This window comes from Ammospiza nelsoni, chromosome 1, assembly GCF_027579445.1.
Source record: "Ammospiza nelsoni isolate bAmmNel1 chromosome 1, bAmmNel1.pri, whole genome shotgun sequence".
Lineage (NCBI taxonomy): Eukaryota > Metazoa > Chordata > Aves > Passeriformes > Passerellidae > Ammospiza > Ammospiza nelsoni.
Window position 1 is genome coordinate 70,958,891 of NC_080633.1, and position 27,279 is coordinate 70,986,169.

Genomic DNA, 27,279 nt, shown 5'->3' on the forward strand with positions numbered 1-27,279 from the left:
TGGGGCTCTTGGGCAGCTGTAAAGGGGCAGCAGCTTCATGTCCTGTGCTTGGCTACTGTAAAATTGTTCTCTTGTTGAGTCCTTCAGCCCCCAACGCTGCCAGCCGGATGGTGATGGCTTTGTTCCACATCACCCAGCTCTCTGGGGAACAAATGCAACCCTTTGGTTGATTTAACGCACAGCTTCATCAGGACGGTGTACACTTAAATCTTATATCTGAAAACCTCAGGTTTATCAAATACAGGCTGGTGTTAAATGAGAACCTTCCAGTGTAAGAAGCCAAAGTTGTTTCTCAAGTATGGTGCATGTCTCAAGTGCTGCAACCAGAGCTGTGGGTGAACCAGCCAGAAACATTTCTATTTACTGAATACAGGCCAGTGTTCACCAGAGGTTGCTTTCTGATTTCTTACCCTGTAACCTTTTTCTCAGTTTTTACTCTCGCTCTTTATTTTTTCATTAGCTAGCCCACTTGAAGTTTGATTTAACTCTGCAGGAAACAATAATTCTGATTCCAGACTGTTTTGGTAGTCGATGAACTCCTAGATGGAGTAAGGTTAAAGTGCAGCTCCCAGACGGCAACACTGAATAGGCCAGTGGTGCAAGTGTGACAAATTAGGGAGAAAAGTACACCAGGTCTCTGGAGTGACCAAACACAAGAAATTTCAGTAATTTCTAATTTCCTCCTTAGTAACCTGGTCTTAAGGACTTCCAGCAAGACTGCAGTCAAAGCACCTCAAGTCCCAGTTACTTCCAGAGAGCACTGAGCTTTTCTTACAAGGAGTGAGTACAAACTGTGAGCCTGAGTCAACCTTTGACGTAGGCACATTCGTTTCAATGGAAATTACTTTTCTCTTCATGTATCTAGAGGCAGCAGTTGGGAAAAAGGCCGTACTTCTTTCTGTCACTAATATAAATGACAGGCACATTAAATACAGCAAACAAAAACCCTGGAGTAAACAAAATCAGCATTTATTCCTTATTCATCTTTTTACAAGATTGCTTCATGGTTTTCACAAAAGAACACATACCAGAGATACATGAGTTAATCTACAAAACCAGATAGGCAAACCAAAGTGATAAGGTACATGAAAATCCGCATGCTTCATGATTTAGTTGCCACATGCCTGTCCTCTAAATTCAAGGAAAGTTGCTGTGGGGTACACAAACATTAGTTCTGCCACACCAAAATGAGATCGCCAACTCTACAGACGCAGCTACACAACATATTTACAAAGCACCATCTCTACCAGTCTTCATCTAAGTTTGAAACAGGTAGTTAGTTGTTCAGCTACCAACCCTTCATGGAAGGTGAAACAGTCTAGCATTCCTAAACAGATCCATGCAGTGTTTAGTTTTATTCACAGGAGACACAAGAACAAGTATGTGTCAGTGATAAAAGTAGCATGTGAAGATGCATCATCCTCCTGGAAGGAGTTTGGAGCAACAGTGCTCATTCATCCATTCATCACTACTCTGGGTGCAGAACTGCATCCATTACCACGTAGCAGAAGTCCAAATGCTAAGAATTGCCCTGCTCACTGGATCCAGAGGAATGGAATCCAATGTTTCCAGGTTTCCATTAGTGTAGGAGAGCTGACAAACACCTTTATTTCTCACAGCTCCTGGTGGGGGCCATTTTGCTGAAAGAGGCTGTCAGTGATTTATAGTGTCAGCACTAAACTGAAAATGCTAAAACAACCTGACTTTTACTGCAGCAATTTAACAACTGCAGAAAACCTGTTTCTTGATTGAGATTCCTTCACTGTTAAAAAGATTAAGATTCCTTTCATTTTTACTGATCAGGACTGGTGCAAAGTAGACACTTTTGGCAGGAAGGCGGAGTGGTTAAAACTAGGCTCTTCTACTACTCACATCACAAAAGGTGGATCTAGCACTTCCCTCATTTATTTCTGTGACCTACCCTGTCATTCCTGGTTAGAATCAAGAATTTAGCTTGGCTTTAACTTTATTCATCTCCTGATATTAGAGGTAATATAAAATATAATATAAAAACAAAATTAAAAATCAGCTGCTCTTGTAATCTCCAGAGTGGATTGTCCAGGTTTCCAACTGCTTATGCTGTGAGGATACCCAGAAGAGTGACTAGCTGCAGGTGTATACAAACATGGACATGATAGCATGGAGATCTTTCTGCATAACTTTTTACCCATTTCATAATCTTCAAGATGTACAACATATAAAAGAAGTTGGAAAACTACTGATGTCTCATCTTGTGCCAAGTATATTTGCTTCTAATCTTGATGTCAGACTACTCCAGTATATCTGGCATCCAGTTTACCTGCTGCATCTATAGGAGTGGGAATGACAGTGTCCTGATTCTTATGAGTGTCAGGTGATACCTGTCATGTTCCCAGGATTTCATTTTTTAATTTTTACATTGTCAGGAAGAATGCACAAGACAATCACTGCATCTGGGCACTTCATCCCTCCCACTGCAACTGATGTTTCTATACCACTGAGGTACCTGCAGTCACCCCTGTCTGTCCATGAAAATACAGTGAAATGGAATAAAAGCAGCTAGAACAGTGCCTTTCACACCCAAACCTGGTCATAAGCACAGCAATTCACAGTTTCCAAATGCAGTCACATAAGCCAATATGGAGCAAAAATTATAAGCAGACTCACACAGATATAGGTGACTTATTAGACCCTAGTAGCCTTAGTATTATTATGACCTAGTAGAAAATAAATGATTGATGTGTCAAAACAATGATTTAACACAGCAGGACTTAGCTATTAGTCATTACAGAGCATACTTAAATCATAAAATCATAGAATCATAGTATAGTTTGAGTTGGACTGAACCTTTAAAGGTCACCTAGTCCAACCTTCCAGCAATGAGGTCTCCCACTTGACCAGGTTGATTACAAGCCTGTCCAACTCTCCCTAGAATGTTTCCAGAGGTAGGGCAAAGTAAAACAGAATGCAAATCAAACTTGCATATGTGAGCACACACACAAAACAGCATGCTGTTAAACATGAAATGAGACACAATTAGGAAGCCACTGAAAAGAATCTGTCTCAAGCTATTATTTACTAAAATTACAACAGCCAGGAAAGATCCCAGAATCACACAATTACATAATTTTTAGGGTTGAAAGGGACCTCTGGAGATCATCCAGTCCAACCCCCTTGCCAAGGCAGGGTCACCTAAAGCAGATGACACAGGAACACATCAAGGGGGGTTTGGAACATCTCCAGAGAGGGAGACCCCATGATCTCCCTGGGCAGCCTGTTCCAGTGCTCTGCCACCCTCAGTGTAAAGAAGCTCTTTCTCATGTTGAGGTGGATACAAGACACAAAGGAACACCTCTGAGACATTTTTCTCAGGCACATTGCTATACACAGCAGTGATGATTACACAGCAGTATAATTTTTTACCCTTGGTGACAGTGAGGCCCTAGGTAAGGCACCTCCCTTTTGACTCGGTGCTGCAGATCCAGCACCACTGGAGCAAAAAGCAGAAGTGCACTTGGGATTCTTTCCTCCTCCACTGAACACCTGCACGCCCACTTGGGGTTAACCCTGGGCACCAAATGGCACCGTCAGTCACTGCAGAGACTTGTTCAGTCCAACCTCCTCTGACTGGCCCTCCCTCAAATTCAGCCCCTACTGCAGGAGCTGTTCTAAGAATGAAACAGTGGGACAATTTACAGACAGGACTCCAGCGTGGGTCCACCACTATCAAGAAGAATGGAAGATAAATGCCTTGTGTTAGCACACTGCCCAGTAGCACAAGCCAAAGACTGCTGAGGTGTCCCCTCCTCAACTCGTGCCTAAATTCTAAAAGGAGGGGAAATATGTCCAGCTCTTCTATCCTCCCATGCGTTCCTATTTCAGACAGAGCAGTGTACAAATGAACTTGGGGGATGTGCTCAACAGAGGCCACATTTTCCTACAGCTCCTGGAGGATTTGTGGTTCATTCAGTGCAACACACTAACACTGGGCTAATCTTCGTGGCACTAGGCTCTTCATTAATACTCAGATGGATATATCAACAAATAATAAATCCTCTTAATTCAACTGAGCAACAAAGCAGAAAAGACTGTAGTCACACTATTATTTTAGAATAGTTAATAAGATTCTAAATTACATGCAATTTATCCATGTAAAATCTACCTAGGGAAAAAAAAAACCCTGATCCAATTCTACAGTGGCACTAAAGTGCATAATGAGATCCTGTCATTCCAAACGGAATTGCATTTTATTCTGATCATTGAGTTGTGTGCTGTACAAGAAGCTACAATATCTTGAAGACAGTCAGAACAGGAGTGGGAACTCCAACCCTAACAGAAAGGAAACTTTTCTATTCATTTTGACCAGACAAATATAAATGGTGACTGAAAACAAGCCCAGCTTCTACCTAGAAGTCATATGCTCATTTTCCTACTTTGAGACCACTCAGTCTTTTCCCAAAGAAACTTCCATTTCTGCTTGACAAAGTTTACTTTAGTAAAGACTACAAATGAGGATTTGAAGGTGGCAGTGCTCTATATCATATAAAAGCTACATGGTGTGTCAGTGTGTGATAGCAGTATTTGCAACCTCTGGTGCAACACATCAGTATTCCTAAGATGTCCCAGTTTTAAGAAGCCCAGTTCATTTACAGGAGCAGTCTTAAGGGATGTCCTACAATAATTTTAAAACATTGGATCAAACTGGCTGCAGAGAGTGTGATTGCCATGATGTCCCATTAATGGGCCCCTTCTCATTTCAAAATTAATGCCATCCAGAAAGGACAAAGGTGTGAGAAGCAATTCATTGCGTGGTGGTGATAATATTGTTTTGTCTTTATGTTGATCCCTTTTTTAAAAAGACAGAACTTAAATATATGAACATATGAAATGCATAGATAAATATATACCTATGTTAATATGTGGTTTGATCAGAACTGGATTAAGCAAAGACAATGTAAAGACACCACAACAGCATGATTAAATAAAATACTCATTACAATTTGCATTTCTGTAGTTCTGAAACAAAGCAGTAAGAAAGCCATATACAGCAGAAAGTCTCATTATTTTAAGTTCAGAGCCTTGGCAACTTAGATTCACTCAATGCTGAGCCATAATAAAAAAAATTTAGGTGAAGAATTCAACTATTCTGAATCCTTTTTTTTTTTTTTTTTACCTAGTTAAGAATCAGAAAGGTTTGGGAGCAAGATAAGAAAACTAGAAATACAGAGGATTTTTACTTGAGCCTGTACTCAGAGGTTATAATGAGCAAAGCACTGACTCCCCTCTTTGCCAGTGGTCCTAATCTGTTAAATTAGCATTAAACAGATTAGCTGATATAAAATCACTCTCTGTTAAAATAACTCTGAATTATATTTGCATTTTGGAGAACAGGGTCTGCACGGGTACAAGTGAATAGTGCCTTGTTCTCTTTCTTGTTTAATTAATCCAAGTGTATTTACAGCAAGCAGTAATTCATCAGGCCAAAAAATCCTGAAATGTACTGTACCACAGTCACAGCAAATTCACCTGTACACAAGGAAAGCCTCATTTCTCCCTTCCACTGGTGTTACATTAACATGGCTTTAACATGGGCTGAGCTAATCTTTAACTCATTTTAGTGTGACAGGAAAAACAAACTTCAAATCTTCTACCAAAGGCAGTTTTCAATTTGCTGCAATTTTTTGGGGTTGGTTTTTTTTTTTTTAATTATTTGACTCTAGTGTCAAATGAACCTTGGCTAGAGATGTAACATAGTGACAGATTGCCTTCTGGGCTCAAATGAGAAACAGTTAATTTTTCATGATATTTTAAACTTCAAGGAGCCTTTCATAAGTAAATGAGGACATAAGACTAGATAGAGAAAAGTTCATTATGAAACCAAGCTAATGTAGCACTTGCAGGCATGGAGAACATGCTGATTCAGAAGAAACACGTTCCTGCAACACGGAGAAATACTTTCCTTCTTTTAACAGCTGAATAGAGAAGAAGCAGCTCCACAATGCTGGGACTTGTCCTGCAACTAAAGTGCTGTTGGTCCATTTAGTAGAAGTCTCAGTCAGGGCAGGGGATTAAAGCACCGAGACCACTGATATTTTCAAATCTCTTAGCAGCAGTAACCACACAGCAGCTTTTCTGCAAAATAAACAAAACAAGAATCCAGTTAATTCAGCAATATATTTTTTTCATTTGGTTAAGTGTTCTGGGATGACCACAGGGTGGTTTCTTTGTGCAAAAAAGCAGCACTGAAGCCTCTTGCTTACAAAGGATTCTTGCAGTCACCTTTTCTGTTAAATGTTTTATACAATATTAAAAAGACAAGGCTTCTTTGTTAAGTGGAGAATTGATCCTGGAGGTATCTGTTTAAATGCAGCTACTCTGCTTTTTTTACCTCTCTTGTCATACAGATCATGGTATGCAAAGGCATGCTGCAAACCTCTCCATTTATTTGTGTTACCACTGCAAGCATTTATAATCCCAGGTTTAAATCAACTGGCACTTGAGTGCATTATTTTGGGTTAAATGTGGTAACCATACCACTTGCCTGATAAAAATAGCTAAAGAGATTCTTTAAAAATAAAGCACAGCTATGACTTTAGATCCACTCATTAAGTAAACTCAAATAAACTCCAAAAAGAAAAACACACTCAGAGGAAATAACACTGCAAAAGCCAAAACCAGATTTTCCTGCAAGTTAGATCATGGGTAGGTTACTATGTTACAAAGCTATTAAAAGTTTATTTAAAAATAATTTTGACTGCTGTTGGATAGTCAATTTATCTTAAAGTTGACTTTGGTTGTAACAGAGAATTGTGTAATGCAGCTCTTCCTGCATTACAGAGGGAGAATTTTCACCATTTTGTTGTTGTGTTTGTTGCTGCAAGTTAGTGGCTTGAAATGGGAAACCCAGATACAAGCACTAATCTTGCAACAGGGCTGGAAAACCTGTTTAGAAATGTACTGTGTAGAAGCACACAGGTGAGTGGACCAAAGCTCCATGAAATCTGTCTCAGCACCAGTAAAGTGAGGGTGCATACTGAGGATCACAAAGAGGTATAAATTCCCACTGGATTTCTTCTCCAGAAGCTGATGTTCAGATATTACCATATCAGGAAGCTGCATGGCTTCAGAGAGCAAGTGGGATGTGATAATGGTACCTTAGTCCTTATTGGCTTCCACTGTATGCACTGAAAGGCATCTTCATGTTTTTGAAATAGCTCATGTAAAGATCATTACCTTCTGTGTTATTCCACTACGCTGTATAAAATCCGCTCTAATCTTACTTAGAACAAAAATTTCAACCTCTCACAATACTCTGTTTTCAACATGTTCCTGGAAAAAACTTGTTGCAAAAAAAGCCAGTATATCACTTGTCCTACCAAGCAGATGATGGATGATGGCACCATTAAAAACTCGCCTTTTGGCAAGTGGTGAAATGTGGACTACTTTTATTTTGGCATCCTGTTGTTACTTATGACGCACTACTAAAAGGAAGTGGTTTTACAGTGTATGTGTGTGTTCTCAGCCTAATTCACATCTTGAACCTCCACTGAGTTTTGCCCAGAGATGGCCTCCAGAACCTTTGAGCAGTTCCCCTGGTCCCTGAACAGAAGCACCAATTTTTGTGGCAATTGGTGAAAGTGGCGGTGGGAATTGGAGTACTGGTTTATGGAGACACTGCAGCGCCTGAGGCAGCGCGATTTCAAAGCGGCCAAGTGAGTCAAAGACCAGGGACAGAAAAAGAGAGCAGACTTGAGTCTGCCTCATCCCCCAGGGAGGCAACCAAGCCAGCCTGAGAACCACTAATGAACTGTTTGTTAATGAAAGGGCAAAGACAAGGATCCAGGGAGAAAGGACAGAGAGATGCTCTGTCAGACTCGTTTGGGTTGCTAAAAGGGGAGGTAAGTGCCCTGTCAGAACTGTGTCCTCAGACATGTGGAGCAGCTTCTTTTAGGGGTCACCTTGCTTTGATTTCACTGCAGTTAGTCAAGCTGCCCTGAGGGTCTGGCCCGTGCCTCTGCTAAAAAGTTATTATTTTTCATATTTCTACCCTTTTTTAAATTGTACTTATAACCACAGCATGAAAACCCGAAAGCTTTCAGCACTGAAAAATTATTGGGTGAAATCCCTGCCCCATGAGAGCCAGTGGGAGCATAACCATTCCCTCTAAAATGGCCAGGGTTTGCAACACATATGGCTCCATACCCATTAATTATTTTGCACATTGCTGTTACTTGGTATAAGTAATAGAAACAGTTTACATTTTGAATGCTTTCCAGACAGCAGCAGGGATGGTGGTGGTGAATACAGTTTGGACCACGCACTTTGTACTACCTAAGGTTTTCAGCTCTCCACTGATCCCTTCCACAGGGGCTACAGCTTTTACATTTGAGGGAACATTTGGGACCTGAAACAAACCTTCTGTTTGGCAGCTCTTTCCGAGAGGTTATTTAGCCAGGGGTGCTTGAGACATGCAGTCACCTTTAGCCTTTCTCTAAGGGGAAAAAAAAGAAAAGACACCGTTATTGGAGCACTAATTGAAGATCAATCACATCTTACTTCTACTTAAGGTAATGGCAGAAGAACACTGCAACATCAGCATGTTTAGTGAAGCTATTTTGCAAAGCACGCGTATGAATAAAAAATATTGGGGAAGAAGATGCAAAGGACAACATAAGCTGTAAAGTTTGCATTAGGGTAGGATTTCCTGAGGAAAAAAAAAATGGTGATAGGAAGGACAGCAGTTTGTGTTCTTGCAGCATTTGGAAAAGACTGTCTGTTCTCCAGATTGCAGAAATCAGAGCCTCACTGGAGCCCAACTAAAGGAGTCAAATTATATCCTAAAAAACCTCTGAAGATAACCATGACAAACTCCTATTTTTACTGTGCACACTAACTTACAAATCTTCTAATAATCTCATGGGCATTGCTGTTCTGGGAAATTACAACAAAAACTAAATTTAAGTGAAAATTAGAATAATTTATTTGATTTTTTTGTATCCTATTTTATATTAATTCTGGTAATCCTTAGTCTATAATGGGAACATCTTGCAAGGACAGAGCTGACAAGATGCTGTTCAGTCCATCCCACTGCCTTACGAGTAGGGCTACCTCTGCTTGATTAGCATAATATTTTTTTATTTTAATAACATTATTTTGTTAATAACTAACATCATCTATTAATTCTTAATGATGGCTGTATATGAAAATGCATCTTGACATCCTAGGCAATACTGCAGTCATTTTATTTAACACAGAAGTGCTTTGCCTGCAAAGGAAGAAGTGAATATTGCACTTTAAATGCTGTAAAAATTCTGAAAACTGCTTAAAATTATCCCCTTGTGAACCACTGAACCACGGAGTGGAGTCACTTAGAAACAGCCAACAGAGGTGTCACCAACAGCATGAATCTCCAAAAATTACTGACACAGGAAAACCAAAATGATTTTAAATCTTGTTGCTCTTCCAACTCAGCCCAACTGAATTGTTTGCTTGAGCAAACAACTTATTTTGTGTTGGCCACTAAACTGGCTACCACTGAAGGGCAAAAAGGTGTTTAAGTACCAAGGTATGCACCAGGTGAAGTTCCAAGCTCTGTTGGGAAAGGTATCTCTTTGGAAGAGGTAGGATGAAACAGCACTCAGGGGATCTGCAGGAGAGCCTGAAAGGGTTTTCAAAGCAGGAACAAGAATCATCCCTAGCTGGAAAATTCTTTTCATATAGTGATTCAGTGCTCATTTTGTAAATACTTTCCTTTTGATGAGAAATTGATCCACCCAGAAACACACAGCATTGCAGGATCTTTTATTTCTTCCCAGACATGCAAGAACTGATGACCAAATGTGAGCATGCAAATTCTAACAGCTAAAAAAAAAGCAAAGGGACACACATGGCTCACAGTGGCAAGAAATGAATCAGCAGCAAAGACTCAAATGAAGTTAAGAAAAATGTCAAAGCAAAGTAATGTGGCAGCACAAGAGGGCAACAGTAGATGCACAAGGATATTTAAATGTAGGGACCTGGAGTCTGCAGTGGAGCCTGTGGTCTGTTAACCATGGGTGTTTTAAGGCAGCAGTTGCACTTAATCTCCAGCTAGAGGAAAACCAGAATGCTATTAAGAGTTTTTCCCAGAATCTTACAATTCAGCAATTATCTGCTACAGGTCATGTGTTCTGCCATCTTGCAACACTGTCATTTCAGAACAGTATGACAGACAGCAGACTAATTAAGTTTTGTTTCACAGCAAAAATGTATTCAGGTAATTTCAGAGCATTTGATGGATACAATGAACAACATCAACGAAGTGTCATTATAATACTGTATGTGGGTATAAAAATCTTATAAGTCATATTAGTTCTGCAGTGGAGCAGCACAAGTGACACAGATGTGTCATGATGGCATGAAATACACATTTCAAAGATACAGGATTATATACCATTTTTCCTTGATGAGAAGCTTTGATATGAAATCTTTGGCTTCATCAGAAACATCTCGAAATTCCTCATCTTCAAAATCCCAGTTACAGGCCAGGATGTTGTTGAGGGTCTCATTGTCATCATCACCCAAAAAAGGAGACAATCCAGTGAGGCTGAAATAAAAAGGAATATGTTCTGTCCTCCTGTCTTTCCCTCTTCCTGTACATGGTTCTCCAATATGCCAGCTAAGATTGTTCTGTCACTCTGGCCTAACTTACAAAATATTACTCTCTAAGAAGGTCTCCAGACCATTCCCATTTCCTCATCTATTTATGTGTTTAATCACCCCTCTTCTCTAACACACCAAGCATTATTGTCTTTCATGGCAATACTGTCTTTCATATTTTCTAGACCTCTGACCAGTCTTGTACTAACCACTGGGAATTTACCAAGCAGCTTACATTATTCTGGAAGTGTGATGCCCAAACACTCCTGAGATATGTGCAAAAAAACAAAGACAAAAAGTTCATGGCAATTGGAAAAGAGGAGAGATTTCTCAATATGGAACTTGGAAAGAAGTCTAAATTTCCTATTTTGGGTACACAGTTTTTCACTCTTCCAGTATAACACCAAACTTGGATGACTGACAGTTCAACCCAGAAACAGCTTCCAAAGCAGACACTGAATCCTACTTACAGCATATAAGCAATGACTCCTAAACTCCACATGTCTGTAGGAAAAGAGACAAACTCATAATTCACAACTTCAGGAGCAAGAAATTCTGGAGTCCCAAAGTTAACTCGAAGTTTTTCCCTGGGTTTATATCTAGGAAATGGAAACATTTAACAAAGGACATCAATTCTAGTTCTTATTAAAGTTGCATCATCAATTGTCTAGCACTTAGAGGAATTCCAGAAGCATACAGAAAATTCAGTAGGAAAATAAGGACAGACAGAGGCACAAACTAAAAAAAAATATATACCCACATATAGAACAAAAAGTATTTTCAAGCTTTGTATCCTACTAGGACAAAATGCAATTGCTACAAAAAGGAAGAAATTTGTAATTCAAGGACTTCTCAGAGCCTGTCTTACCATCCTTTTGGGACTTCTCCATATCATAGGCATGAAATTTTTAACCAGTAAATCCTTCACTGAGGTTATAGCACCTAATTAAACTAGAAAGGGGTATAGCATTGGATATACTGTAAGAGCCCTCAATGGTATCTTACACTCTCTTTTGAAGAATCTCATAATACTGGAGACAAGAGACTAGAAAAGATGCTCCACTGGTTTTGTCCATTTTAGCTGTTCCAAGATACTTAAAAGCATTCTTAGTGAAAATCAGCCCCCTTTCAACCATCCACCTGAAAAGAAGGTTTCAGAACAAATCTTTTTCATTCAGCTCCAAACATTCCATATTATAAGATATCCCTGGTTAAAAGAAACAAATTTGTCCTAAGAACAGTAGAAGACCATTACGTATCAAATACATCATTGCAGGGATGCAACACTCTTTTCATTGTTTCCTAATTCATTTATGGTTAGTGAGAACACATGCTTGTACCTTCTTGCCAATCCAAAATCAATAATTTTTATTTGATTTGCCTCTCGATTCACACACAGGATATTCTCAGGCTGCCAAGAGAAACAAAAAAAGGAAAAAAAAAACTTGAATGAAAAACAAATATGAAAAACTGGGCTTTCAGTAACTATAGGGAGAAAAAACACTAATAACAGTGCAAATATCTCATAACCACCTTCTGCTTTTCACTTTGACATAAGGCAGCAGTTCAGACAAAGAACTCACTAGGGGGAGGGGGACAGGGAACGCAGACTTCCAAGAAGGGGTTTCAGGATGCTTTCACTGTGACTTTACAGACCTTAATAAGCTCACACTGATTTTTTTTAAAAATTAAATTTCTTGGGCTATGAAATTTATCTTGCAGCTTTACATTTCTGAGTGCTCAAATGTTCTGTCAGATTGAACATTAATATAGTAAGCCAGTCACATCAACTTTATGTTTTTTTTCAGATGTTTTAGCAAAAAATAGGATTCACAGGTTAAATCTCTCTGGATTTTCATAGGGCCAAATGTTACTCTCCACTTTCCTGGCAGGAATACATTAACTTCCAAGAATTACTCCAAATTCTTACAGAAGGAACTGAGAGAAGGATTTGGCCAATTGTCTTTGAAATGTAAATACCTAAAGCACAGTCCTATATTCACTGCCAGCACTTTTATAGCTACTCTGTCTTGTTGCTCAGTGAGTCTTCTTTGAAACAAAACAGCCCTCAACACTTAAAACATTAGTTAACCTTTGTCACCATTACTAATTCATTTTACATGTAGGACTTTTAAACACCATCTGTCCATAGTTTCTGAGGTCCTGGATGATTATGGTCAAGATGATTTTCTTTCAATTTCAAGCTTTCTTTCCCAAACTCATTTGTTACTGACAGCAATCTATGAACAAGCAAAACAGAAGGGAGAAGCCATAGCTGGCGAGCACATGAAAAGAGGTCTTTGGGATTAATTTCTTGGATTGTATATGTATCATTTTGTCAGCAGTTTGACCTCATATTAAAACTGTGCCATCTCAAGATCATAATTAATGTGTCCCAAAGAACTGTGTGAACTTCTGTTTGACAGGTTTCTAGGTAACTGGATGTTTATAGAGAAAAGTAAGTCTGGTCATTGATCGGCTACAGAAGCAGGTCCCAACAAGCATCTGCTCATTTCCTTAACCACTGCAATAATATGCATGCTAACAACATTAAAGATGTACTATATTAACTCAGTCATTACAAGCCAAAACCAGCAGCTGTTATAAAAATCTCACCGAAGAGAAAACCATCTTGTGCACTCCCTGCTTCTTTTTATTGTATTGTAAAGCTCAGGGATCACTAGGAAGATTTCTAAAACTAAAGACATCATCCCATTTTATTCCTGACCTAATTAGAGGTAAGAAACAAGTCCATTATTTAATAAAAAAATTGGGCTGAGGGAAAAGAATCCAGCTCAAGTGTACACTTTAATGAAAAACAATAACAAATGTTTTCTAAGGGGTAGCAGTTGACCATTTGCAGTTGACCAGAGTGAGAATGTGCAAGTCCATGGTAGAGAATCTGCCACCTTTCTCTGGGCTTTCAGCTACACTAGCCATATTTTTTGCATTAATCACTGATTGTTTTTATTCCTTTCATTTCAGAAAGTACTTTTTAATGTACTTTCCCTTAATCTGGCTACCTATTGATGCCTTTTCATGACAACAGCAGTTGAGTGTAGTCCTCAGAATATTGTGTGGGCTTACATTGATCTTGAATGACTCTTGAATTTAGTTCTACTCACTCATGCCTTTCTGCATAGTGAAAAACAGGGACAATTGCTACCCCTCAGCTGATGTGTAAAACATGCATCTTGTGCAGATGAATTAAATAATATTTGCACAATACCTTGGGATCTAAGTATTGAAATTAAAAATAGCAACATATTTGTAGTCAACTGCTGGCTTTCTATGAAATCACTCTGTGGAAAATTTAAGCACTATGAAGCTTGATGACATATGACCACAATTTTCATCTAATTTACTTAGTCCTGTAGTAATTTAACTGATCTCAGTGTGGTTAAAGTAAATATGCATTGAAATAAGGAAAGCAGAATAAGGCTCTTTATTGTTTCTGCCACGGGAATCTGCTAAGCTTTATGTCCTACCATTAAGAATGGAATTTCCACATCTGTCATTGCACAAAACATATATCTCAAAACTCTACCTTGAGATCCAAATGAAGAATGTACATTTGGTGCATGTACTGAATTCCCTTGCAGATCTGTTTTATGAACGAGATTGTATCCATCTCTGTCAAATTGTAGTTCTCATCAATAATTCGGTCAAATAACTCTCCTCCTTCCACGCTGAGGAGAAAAAGACAATAAAGCAGTGACAAAGTTCAAATCCCATCCCATACAGTAAGACTAATGCAGAAAATACACTATTGACTATTTTTATCATTCACAGTCAAGTTCAGTAAGATGAGCTTGTACTTTAATCTGAACTTTCTGAAATCTGAGTTCTGATGCATACTGGCCTGACCTCTTCAAGGTCTAAGAGTCCAGTGTCTCATCCACTGAAAACCATGAACATCTTGAAATTTAATATTATGCTGTCTTGAGTTCTCATCTTGGACCAGTGAAATTAATGATGTTCCATGGAAAACCAAGACAACACGATGGAGAATCTGCATTTAAATCTGCGGTCTCTCCCCTCTGAGTTTAAGAGGGACAGGATCCAAAAGGTCTATCTCAAACAATCTAAAATCAACAAAATTTACTTAATTTCTCTTCACATTTCAGTATGCCTCTAGCTTATCTGTTCATAGGTGCACAGATACTTTTCTGATATGTTAATCATATAGACCAAATTCAGAGTACTATCTGAGAATGTCCAGAATAGTCAAATTCACCTAACATTGAACCCTTCTGCCACACATTTCAATGTTTTAGTTTTGGCCTTTTTGGCTTCCTTAAGACAACATCTGTTTAACCTGAGCTTAAGGCAGGTATTTTGTGCCTAATTAGCCTGATAACCCAGCATAAAAAGCAGGTTTATCCTTTCAGGCACCCAATAGAAGGACTAGGGACACATCTGGCTCCTCTTTGGTGCAAGATGTCTTCTTGTTTGCCTCCCAGAATAGGAGATATTCTAAGAGGTTTGTTTCTTGGCTGACACAAATTAAAGTATTAAATTAAAGATATGTAACACAGCTCTATCTTCAATTGGAGCAGCTGCTTTACAGAACCAGGAGTGTGGCAGACTACTGGAAAAAAATGCAAAAATGGCTGCATGGGAAAACTTTTCTCTTAAAATCCCTTTTTTTCTTGTTGTTCATGAGAACATATATATGCTTTCTATCTGTAAGAAGCTCTATTTCTCATTTCAGGAGAAAGCAAGGAAATTGACAATTCTAGCAAAAGTAGTAAACACAGAAAAGAAAAGAACACACTTACTATTCCATGACAAGTACAATATCATTTTTAGATTCAAAGGCATCATATAGCTGGATGAGGTTGACGTGATTCAGCTGGTTCATGACATTGATTTCATTTTTTACTTCATCCTGTAAAGAGCCATGAATATTGCTTCAGATACTTTTTTCCTGAGAACGCTACATTTGAAGCAAATCTACATTATCTTCACGTTTTCTCTTGTGGCAACCAAACTCAGGGCTCCTGCAGCAGTAGATGTCAAAGCTATAGGAACTAACAGACTGAACTCAGAGCTTGATTGGGGTGTTTCCTAAGGTATTTAGGTATCCTAAGGTATTTACTGGAAAAGGAAGAGGAGAGCCCACATGGACAAGAGGCAGGCTCCCAGAGATATAAAGGAAAAAAGAAGCAGAAGACGATTTTGTTCCAACAGCTGTAGATGTACAAAATCAAGCTGAGAAAAGTCCAGGACAGCTCTCAAAACCTAACTTTACAGTCAGAGGACAGAGACTGGTACTTCCATTCAGCCCAACTATTTTAGACATGCTGAATGATGATGTCAGTCTCTCTCCATTCACCATAAAGGGACTCTTAGAGATCAGCTTGACCACAGCGATGCCTTAGCAACCCCAGTTACCTGAGACAAATCCCACTCTTGAATGCCCTTGATGACACCCATGTCACACAAAGGATGTCATGCATGTCTTTCCAGTGAAATCCAGTCCCAGATGGCCAAGAGGTTTGCAAAACAGCCCAGACTAATTCCTCTCATCTGTATTTGTGTTGATGTCACGTGCCCAGATCATGTCTGCTATCAGCATCGCCCCCACTGACATCAAGTCATTGCAGCAAAGGCCTCATTGTGCTTGGGAGGGAGCACACTATGTCACAGGCCTGACAAATGTTTTTACCATTAAAGAAAACACTAATAGAATTAGCAACAGAAAGGAAAAAAATAATATCATATTTAAAAGAAGCAGAAAACACTCCCAAAATAGTACTTTCATGAGCCATTGGAAGTTTTGGAGGAGAAGGGAAATAGAACTGGAATTAATGGTATTGAAGCAGGTCCTATGAGTGTGATGGCTTGTGAGATACTTGGTCATGGCCTGATGTGTAGCTGAAGAACAGTGTGTGATCCACTGGGGAACAAAAGACTAATAATCATTCTCCACCAACCTTCTGTTTTGGACCTTGTGCTTTTATAATTTTGGCCGCCAGCTTGAGACCTGTTGCTTTCTCTTCACATTTGTGCACTTGCCCAAAACGCCCTCTAGAAAAAAAGGAGAAACAAACATCATTTAGTGGTACAGGTATCAACTCCAAGGGTAAACTTCACTATAAACAACCATAAATCATCCTCTCCCTACTGGCTTTCATTTCAATCACTCTGTTGTTGCTATTTTGTTGTGTAGATTGTACTTACTACTACTCGTTTAGGCACATCAGCATCACACAGTGTTCTATCTGGTACCACCCCACTTGTATATGATTCACTATACTCACATCATAACCTGCAATGACTAATCCCAGGAAAGTCAAGGATATACTGTAAGGATAATGGCTCACTTCTATGCACCATCTGCCCCTCTCCATCACATCATTCTCCTCCTCCATGGGAGGGTTGTGTTTTCTTGATGATACAAAGCCTTATCCAAGAATATGCTGCCATGAAAATTACAATATCCCACTCTCCTAAAAAATGACAGCACAAGAGATAAGTAACTCCTGCTAATCTATGTGAAAATAAGAATGCGTTTTCAAAGATGAGACTCACTGAGAGGAAGAAGACTACAATATGTGTCTACATACTGCTGGCTGTAATTTGAGGTAAAGTATTTCAGCATCCTGGGAGCCCTGTCATAGAGCCTGAGGGCATCTGGCTGGCCTAGAACAATGCCAAATGCAGGCCAAGACTGCTGGTGCCAAATAGCAAGCCAAAATTCACTCTCACTATAAAACCAGCCTCCTCTTTTCATCCCTCTATAAAGCACTTTAAGAGCTTAGACTTTCATGACTTCAGCTCTAGTGGGGCATGTTGACTCCATTCACCTCCCAGGGTTCTTGGCTGTAAATTTGTGCCTTGCTTTCCAAGCTGATTTACTACACCTGACTTACCCTCCCAGAATTTCATTCTCGTTGACATTATAATAATTGCTGATCCCCACCCTTTTGGCTGAGACAATCCGGTGATCAAATGGTGCTGGTGGAGTAGGAATATCATCTAAAAAACACAAAACCGACAGAGAGCATATGAGCGGTCACAGGCAGTCCTTGTCTATCCCATATTTTAGTTCCTCTTTTCCCCAGATAAGTTCATTTAAGAACTGAATACACTTACTGTAAGCTTTATAGAGAGGTCTTTCTCTGTTATTGAACAAGGGTTTTATTCCATAAGCTCTGGCTCAGAAATGAGGTGGTTGTTGGGGAGCTACATCACCGAGACAGGGACTCTTTTTTTAAGTTATCATGTTTCATACAACAGTTGGGAGAGGCAAAGTGAAGACCACTAGACTATACCAACGTAGTTTCATACCCACAAGGGGCCTCTGCAATTCAGCCTAATCTCTGATTTTTAAAATATTTCCTCCTCAGGGGCTGTTAATAGATGAGTATGCACTGTAACTCTCTGGTGGAGTAGGAAGAGAAGCAATTGTCCTGCAGGCCCAGGTAAGAGAGGCTATTTCCTGGCTTTTGGTGTTGACAGTGATTCCCCTTCTCAACTGACTGACAAAACTTGTCCTTCTCCACAGTGTGGTCATCACCTTTAAAGATTACATTTAGAGCTTGTGCACATGAGGGAGTTTCACCCTGGTGGACACTTGGGGTTTCCAGTATGCCTCAGGACACAAGGAAACTCTCATATGCTGCTCTGAAGAATTTCTGCCCTTAAAAAAAGATGGCAGATAAAAGGTAAAGAGGAGCACAGAGGAGGGATGGTTCCCAACATTGCACTGCAGCAGCTATGGAGTTTTGGCAGGTCTCGGGTGTAACTTTCTGGACCTCCACATGCTGGACCTTTCTACCATCCTGATGTCAAAATCCCTGCTGGACACCGGCCCTCCATGCCTAATTTGGACTTTTTGCAGGCAGTTGTGACTTCAGTTTCATACCCAAGTTGTTTTTCATTTGATTGATACTCCTGAGAGTGACCTTTGGCTGACCAAGGTGACAAATACTTCTTCAACCATTTGGGAGGGCTACAGCCCCAGTGTTTCAATATGAGCTCTCTGGTTTGGAATGCCAGCTCCTTTTTGTGTGAGGCTTGTTGAGCAATTTTGAAACCATTCATTACTCGAGTGAAAATGATCAAAAACACAAACAAGAAACCCCATGACAGCATGTAGCTGGCAGGAACACTTTGGTCATTAATGTGGCAGTAGATTGTCCTTATTCACAGTGAATGTCCATTTTTCCAGGACACCAGCTGTGTACCTAGATTTTTTCTTGACAGTGTTAATAACTTACATGGTCAGGAAGTTAGTTCATGGTCAAGGAATTGTGAAAAGCTGGGGCTTCTGGAAGTTTGCCACCTACTTGGGATTCTGCAGAGTTTGACTTGCACTACTGTAAGTATCGGTCTTTGCACATTACTGAGACCCAAAAAATGCCAAGAAAACCTCTAACTTAAGGCAAAATTTGACTCTAACAACACAAACTCCATCAGCACCAGTGTGTAAGTGACAGAAGAAAATGTAGTTCTGAAAGCTCAGCTAAAAACATTACCAAACTTTGGGCAAGGAAATATTCTTTTAAAGACTCTAGACTGCTTTTCCAAACTATGTTTGAGTTTTTGCCTTCAAGATGTTCCCTATGTCAGACCCTCTATTATTCTTTTCCTGCAAACCAAAGATGTTTCCTTGTTCAAGAACAATTTCCTATTGCAGATCAAAGATGCTCCAACAGAGATACTATAACCTTAACATAATCCATAAAAATCTCCCAGAGTTCACAACAGTTTATGGATTTTAAAGTTTTAGTGTGTTATGTCCTGTTTTCTGCTACAAAAACCTAGCACAAACCTGTAATAAATGTTTCCCTCCCACACTCTCCCCGCTTTCCCAAAGCAGATAAATTCATCTTGAGTCCTGTGTATGCACATGGACACTCATATATTTCCAAGTCTTTCAGGCCACCTCCTCACATGCCAAAATTTTATTTACAGGAATAGCCACTGAAATTCTCAAGATGGAGGTCTAATATTAGAAATCTCTGCCTCACCATGGTGAGCACTGCTTCAAAGATTGGTGCGTGAGCACCATTTATCTGACTGTTTAACTGCATAATTCAGGCTCACACACAAAAGTCTACATTTCTTTACTTTGTAGCCTGCAGTTGTTCTCACTTCACATTACAATGGTATGAAAATGAGCAAGCTGGTTTTTCAGGCTATGTCCATAGCATTGCAGATTCCCTGTTAACACACATTCTCAACACTTCCTCAGGCTGACCAAGTTTGCCACACCTGATATAATTTCTCCCTCCACTCTACACTTAGGGATTTTAGCTCTTTTGTTAGAAGAAGAGGGAGAGACAATAGTGTTAGTGGAGTAGTTGTGGCAGAAGCAAATTAATTTTGAATAATTTCTGACAGAGCAGAAGCCTCTAATATGAAAGCAAGCAGAATCGTGTTACTTCTCATCAGCTTAAGATGCAGCCCATGAAAAACTGTTTCCCATCAGAGCTATCACACACATCTTTTTCTCCTACTAATTAGAATCACAAAATCCTTCTCTTCTACAGATCTCTGTCTCTGTTCATTGCTGTAATACCAGGGGAATCAAATGCTTTGCCTTTAAGATACTTCCTTTAAGAGCTTTTTTTAGTTTTACATATGCCATCAGCGCTTTCTGCAACTACTCTGCTCTTTTTGTTGTCATCCTTGACAAGACTTTCATCATGCACTTGATGCTCACTTCTACTACTATGCTCAAACTAGCAGGTCTGCCCAGGGATTGAACTAGAATTTCCTGTACCTTTTTCGCAGCGTTTACACCTGCAAGGACAAAACATGGTATTAGTGCAGAGTACACTTAAAGCAGAGCAACTTTAGAAACATAGGTGAAAAATGCCTACACAGATATTGCATTCAAATAACATTAAGCTATTTTGTTTCATGGTGTAAAATTAACTGGTTTAATATTCATGTTGAGAAATAAAAATGGCCCTTAAATTAATCATGACAGCAAAATGTTTCTCAGCTACTGAAAACCTCACCTGAGGTCTTCTAAACTTGACATTAGGCTATCAATCTTGCCTTTAAAGGAAAGGGAGAGCACTGAAATTCCCCTTTGTTCATACAGGTTCCTGAGGGCTTAAACCTGTTTTTCCATGAAAGGCTATATATTAAACCCAGCAAAGATAGAATTGCAGTACACAAATTTATCAAGTCAATTGCCTGGGCAAATTTTAATTTTTTTGTTTTATTTAAACATTTTTATGTTGTCTTTTAAATTACTACGTTTGCAGTAAGTTAATTCCCAGTTGGCACATGGCCTGATCTATTTTGCTGATGTTACATGACATTGCAGTACATAAACATAACCATGGGAGAATTCTCCTCAGAGAAAAAGAATAGCATAATGTAATTCCAGTGTTCCTAACATATTCCTCAAGCAAACAACCACAGCACAATGCTAATACCATGTGTGGTGGATTGTTTGCCTGGCTTTTTTAAGAGTATAATTTCATTTAGATCAGAGACATAAACAAATTTTTCACTTTTGTATTAGGCTAAATTTTCACCAATATTTGTATTAATTAGCCACTTTGACTTGAAACTTGAACTACTCATTTTTCTGAAGCAAAAGTCTCTTAGAATGTGTAGTTTCAGTTTCAGGCCTTACCTTCCCTCTGATACCTCTTCATCATAAATTTGTTCTGCCTCATCTTCCTTTTGGGAAGGAGCTGGTGGTTCCTCAGCACCTTTTTCACTCTTATCAGCATTTTCCTTCCCTTCACTCTCTTTCTCCTCTTGTTGTTCCTCAAGTGCATCTTCAGGCACCTGAAGTTCCTTCTTCTCCTCAGCTGCTGGGGACTCACTCTCTATCTCCTGCACAGTTATTTTTTGACCAGCATCATCAACAGCATCTTCTTCCTGCTGCTTTTCTGGAGTGAAGGATTCCTGAAAAGAGTTTCTCCTATATTCATAATGGCTTTCTAAAGACAAACTTTCTTGTTTCTCCTCTGACTCTTCAGGATAAAATTTGGGAGGATCCACTTCAAGCAGAAGGGAACTTTCCCTCTTGGCATTTTCTTTGTTGAGTTTATCAACTTCTTCTTCCTGAGGGCAGGATTGACTCTGCTGGATGTCCCCATCTATAAGAGATTGCAAAGTAATATGTCAGTGGTTTTCTGATAGTAACAGTATTAAAGTAGGGCTGTACACTTAGCATAAAATCTGTTGAATTTTGAACTAGGTATTTGTTTTCCTCTCTGACTTTCAAGGTCAGTACAAGTGTCTCCTAAGCAAGAGAAGACTACTTATTTAAAACTGGGATTTCATGTGTCCCAAATGCTTTCTTTGAGACACAGCATTAGAAAATGTTTCTCTCACTCGAAGTTATTGTCAGCCAAGTCAAGGTTAATGAACTCCTCATGCAAAGCACCTTATTGAGCAGTTGGATACCCTGTGCTCACTCATGCTGATGAACACATGCATAACCCAAGCAACTTCACTGCAGTTGCTCAGGAAAAGTCATGGCTATTTCTGTGTTATTTCTTAGGAACTAGAAGCTGATCAGAGAAAAAAAATAGTCTAACCTGTTGAATCTGGCGGCTTCTTTTCTTTTGTTTCTGTTTCAGTGAAATGTGACTTTTCTTTGATGACCTGTGAAAAAGGCAATTGACACATTAGTCAATTTATACAGTGCACATGTTGTATTAGTCCTCATAAAATCGCAGCCTGATTTTTTTTTTTATCAAATGCAAATACTCTGTGTTCTAACTCACACATTTCCTATAAATGATTGTCCTTATTTTAATCACTACAAGCTAATTGAATTGATACCAGTGCAAAGCAAGAGAAATTATCTTGGTTGTAATCAGCATCAGTGTTGCCATAAAATAGCCTAGAAAGGATTAGGACTGAACCTCAGAGACTAAACCAAAGAAGCACCCCGGAATCAGCTGGATGCTTCAGGCATCACCCGCCCTAGCTTTTGTTGTTAAAAAACTAGGTTAAACCAAATCTCAGAAAATTTAATATTCTAGGAAAATGCTCAGTAACAATCTTACTGGCACTTATGACATCTTTAATGATGCAACGATTTATTAAGGGATGACTGAGACTAACCAGGAATATAAAAGCCGTTAACTTCAGCTTTGTGGCCTTCATTTACTTACATTTTACAATGTTGCAGTGACATCTAGAGGTGCTTCATACCAATCCAGGTCCTCATAAAACCTCTGCAATTCCTGTTACCTTTGTGGATATTAACTCCTGTTTCTGTGCTATGTGCTCCATGTGTTTTTGTCCTGGCCACTCCTAGCCTTGCCAGAAGGTGACCACAGTACAACATGGTAGCTGCTGTTGCTCGGTGCTCCTTTTTTCACCTTCTTCCTCTCACACTGCTATGAAACTGCCACCGTTATTACTATGATTAGATCCACATGGTGTGAAAAATGCTTTCACCTCAAAATATTTTCCAGAGGGGCTACCAACTAAAGCAGTATTGTATATATTCCAACAAAATATACAAGTTCAGGCATTTAATTTTGAGTGTCAACCATGTGATCAGTCCCACAGCCCTGGGCACCAACCAGTCATATTACTAAACATTTGTTCTGGTAGGTCCTCCACATTTTTAATGCTTTATTTTTTTATTTTAATTTCATCAGGCTATATAGAAAATAGGCATGAAATCAAAGCAATGTGTAACCTCTATAAACAGAGTTAAAGGGAAAGGAAATTCCACGAGAAGCCAAAAGAGTTGAGACAAACTGTATGTAACTGCATGGAGGGATTTCAACAGGGATTGTTCAGAAAATCTTGATCCACAAGGGACAAGGAAAATGTAATATGAGCAGAAGACCTGAGACTGACAAGTATTTTGGATGCAGTTTGTCCCAGGAAGTTGCAGGCCATAAAATGAGTAAGGCCACAATACAACAAGGTAAATACCTTTGAAATATAAATCAGAGCCTTGTTCCCACAGAACTTAAATATAATGTAATGTTGCCAGATGGCACACAGGGAATCAACCAATGCTCTAAAAAGCACTAAAAAAAATAAAATAGGGAAAAGCTGCAGACTTATTTATTCTGCACTGTGTTGGCAATTAGCAATGCACTCGCATTCCTGTAAGTATGTCAGCCTCTCTGTGCCACTGAGAGCATCAGCTCTGATCAAACACAGTCAGCTGAGCAAATAACCAGAGAAATGGCCTCCAAGTTCTTTGATGCATGAGGCCAGATTTCACTTCTGCATTCAGAATTAATTGCAGACACACAGCACTTCCAACTAAATATTGCTGTAGTTTGCAGGTGTGAAATACAGAAGCCAGCTTTTGAAAATCCATCTAGTGGAAGGAACACTGGACAGTGCTGAATACCTGAGACTGCCAGGGCATTACATAAATTACTGCTGTGTTTATTCAAGCACCATTTTTGATCTCCAACATTTCAAAAGCAGATGGGGACTTCATACTAATTTAAATTTTAAAAAAATAATAGAAATTAAATATTTACTGATATCCGTCAGAATCAATTTGCAATAAATATGGGGGCAAGAGTGCTCTAGAGTAAGAAATACAGATATAAGGACTAGACATTGAAATAACTGTAAATACATGAGCAGACTATACATGAACAACCCAGTTTTCTCCACATTTTGCCCTTTGTAGAAACATGTGACTTCAACTTGTCAAATCTTGACCTGGCAATAAAAACAAGACCTTTTGCCCATTATTTCTTCCCTCTAAACGGTGGGGGCTCACCAAGTTCTCTGGAGCTGCCAGAAGTCAATGTATCCTTCCTATCCCAGCCACAGGCTGTACAAAGACCTCCTTGTGGTTTGTCAGGGGCGTGTGTGACGTCCAGCCCCAGGCAGCTGAGCAGCTGCTCCGAGAGCCCACAATTCCCAAAAGCCATCACACTCTTTGAAAATCTCATCTGAAAGGTGTGGTGGCTTGTTAAAGACATCTATCCCACCTAGTTACTCTTCATACCATGCCTCTTCCCTCAGTCTGTTAGAACTTTCTTAAGGGTCTTTATAACTTCATCCCTAATAATATTGTATTTATTTATGCATTATTCTTTGCAAACTTATGTTAGATGACTGTTTTTCAGTCTGTAATTTCTAAAATTACAGTAATCAATATTTCTTAGTAGAAAACATTTTTCCCTTTCTTTAATGACTTGAATATGCAAAATCAGGTAAATGGCACTACAGTAATTTTTCCAAGTCATACAAGCCAAAAGCTTCAAGAAAAGATTTGTGAAGTACACTTTTTTTTTTTTTTTGTAGGGGGGAGGAATAAGCTTTTATTTCACAAAAGCTTAAACATCAAAGTTAGTGTTGTGACCCTGTAAAGTATACCACAGCAAAAATGTGTCTGTATCTACATAATTTTGTATTGTATCTTCAAAAATATGTTTTCTAGACTTAAACATATTATTTCATAGAGTATGGCCAGACCCTTAGTAAGAGAGACAGAATAAAAGCCCAGGTGAAGATACAGAACATTGTGAGATAGTCCAGAGGCTGAAATTTCAGTAGAGACCATTGGGAAAAACAAAAAAAAAGCATTTGGAAATTATTTAAATTGACTTTAGAAACCTGCAGAAATCAAGAAAAAGCAGTAATATATATAAATATAATATATTCTAATTGAAATTTCAAATGCAGCAAGAAATTAATGTCTTTTATAGACATCTGACTCCTTTTTAATGAGCCCTACATGGTTAAATTCCTTCTTTATACTGCAGCAGTCCCACCTTTGGAATGTTTTTTTAGCTAACTTTCAGATTTTTTTATTCACCTAATAAAACTCTTTGATTCTTTTTTTCCTACTGCAAAAATTTTTGTAATGAATGGCCTCATAAAGCAACCCCAGCCATTCAGTTAGAGGTCCTTTATCACCCCAAAACATTTCATTTTATACCAAGACATTATCCTCAGCTTCCATCTCCCAATACCAAGACACAAACCTTTGCATGAGCCTAAACCACATTTCAACTGTGTCACTTTCTCATATTTTGGATAGTTTGCAGAGCTGTATTATGGCTAGATAACCTGGTTTGGTGTAAGATCTGATCACCATTCATTTATCAAATGAACTTGAGGTTTGCAATTAATCAGTTTCCTTAACAGCCAGAACGCAGCCATGGGTTTTGCCTCTAAAGGTGCTCCCAGTATCTCTGAGGGTGCTCCCAGTATCTCCTCACCAGTTCCCAGGAGAGTGTAGAACACAACACAGAGACCTCGGGACAACCACGAGCGTGGTGATGCCTCCTGTGCCATCCATCAAAGCTGGAATCCATCCCCACCTGCCCTTTCATGTTCCTCTTCAATACACAGAATCTCCTCCCCCCAGCAGTGTAAAATGTTCAGTGAGAGCATTTTTGAAACAAACTTATAAATGCTAAAAACCACACACATGGGAATTCTGCTTGTATTGGCAGGTGGTGCATCTGCTTCCATGTCACTATATTTTTGGTACACAATAACAACTGCTGGCACCTGCAGGCAAAGATTTTGACTCTTGCATGATTTTTATAGAGCTCCTTGAACTAGATAAAGAAATTAGTCTTCTGTAAAATCTAAACTCACTCTACAAGCATCTTCTAATCACACACACAAAAAAAAATACTCTGAACCATGAGAATCATGATTCCTTCAATATGAAATACAAGAGAAGTTTTATGTGACCTGCTGCTTTGAAAATACAAAGGTAATGAGGCAACAACCTCTGCATGGAAAAATCCCTCAGAATAACATAATCCTAGAGAGGGAAGAAACTGAAAATCAGTGAAGACAAAGTGTTGCCCATTTCCCACTAAAGTTTGCTGACTTCCCACCCACTGTGCTGGAGAAGCTGTGGCTATCCTGTTTCAAATGGATACTTACTCCTGCCAGGCCATTCTTCTCAAAACGGGGGATCTTACACTGAGGAGGAGAAAAGGTTTTCATGCAACCAGGCTCCCAACAGAGCCTGCGGCCTCAGTGAAGATGCAACAGGTTGCACTAACAGTGACAGGTTGATTTCAAACTTCACTTTTGTCTTGAGGTCCAGCCACAGTCACTTAACAGAGTCATTTTCAGGCCTAAGAAGGCCCTTGGAGGTAGATTGTTTAACTCAAATTGACTGGTTTACTTTTAAAGTCTCTGGAATGCACAGAAGCCTGTAATAATCACCAACAAATCTGAGGCTACCAAGACACCCATTAGGACCAGAGCACGCAGCATTACCTGGCTATCAACCAGTCACTGCTGGTTTTGAGTTTTTCATCTGAAAATAAAAGGGGCAACATCAGGCAAGCACAAACACTGGAGAATTCAGTTGCTTTCCTCACCTGTGTGATGATTGAAAGGGTGCACATGTGCCTCATATGCACCTGTGCCATAACCCTAAAAGGCTTCCACACGCTACGCTTCACATTTTTACCGTTACCATGAAATAGGACACCCTCCTAAGTGGGTTCCACTATTGTCACAGTGTGACACAGGAGAAAAAATATCCATTTTGAAAGCCAAATCACTGGCAGATCTTTTTAACTGTGGGGATAAATCACCCACTTGTCAAACTACTCAGGCAATTTTTTAAAATTACAGTATCAGTTAAGTAGCCTCATTGTAAAAGGAGTATTTCTCAACTAACCCAGCTGATCTAAGCAGGCCTTGTATGGATGGCAAACACTTTCAGACTCCATGAACTGCCCTTCCTAAGCTTTTCTCCAAAAT

At 39.2% G+C, this 27,279-nt stretch overlaps 1 protein-coding gene across 4 annotated transcripts in view; it reads right to left on the reverse strand.

Annotated features, from left to right (window-relative positions):
• Positions 1-953: 953 nt before the first annotated feature.
• MYLK4 (myosin light chain kinase family member 4) overlaps positions 954-27,279 on the reverse strand; it is a 70,686-nt gene continuing 44,360 nt past the window's right edge. For 2 of the 4 annotated variants that reach the window (XM_059467658.1, XM_059467647.1), the window contains 13 exons: positions 22,140-22,206; positions 21,224-21,695; positions 20,354-20,373; positions 17,496-17,601; positions 16,557-16,650; positions 15,399-15,508; positions 14,165-14,306; positions 11,958-12,028; positions 11,088-11,216; positions 10,412-10,564; positions 9,996-10,068; positions 8,395-8,470; positions 954-6,111 (listed from right to left, as the gene is read on the reverse strand). In XM_059467658.1, coding sequence (XP_059323641.1) covers positions 8,423-8,470; positions 9,996-10,068; positions 10,412-10,564; positions 11,088-11,216; positions 11,958-12,028; positions 14,165-14,306; positions 15,399-15,508; positions 16,557-16,650; positions 17,496-17,601; positions 20,354-20,373; positions 21,224-21,695; positions 22,140-22,206 — 1,485 coding nt within the window. In that variant the 3' untranslated portion in view covers positions 954-6,111; positions 8,395-8,422. Of the gene's footprint in view, positions 6,112-8,394; positions 8,471-9,995; positions 10,069-10,411; positions 10,565-11,087; positions 11,217-11,957; positions 12,029-13,927; positions 14,307-15,398; positions 15,509-16,556; positions 16,651-17,495; positions 17,602-20,353; positions 20,374-21,223; positions 21,696-22,139; positions 22,207-27,279 lie in introns of those variants that run through there. The other 2 variants (XR_009418032.1, XM_059467662.1) reach the window with 2 other exon arrangements.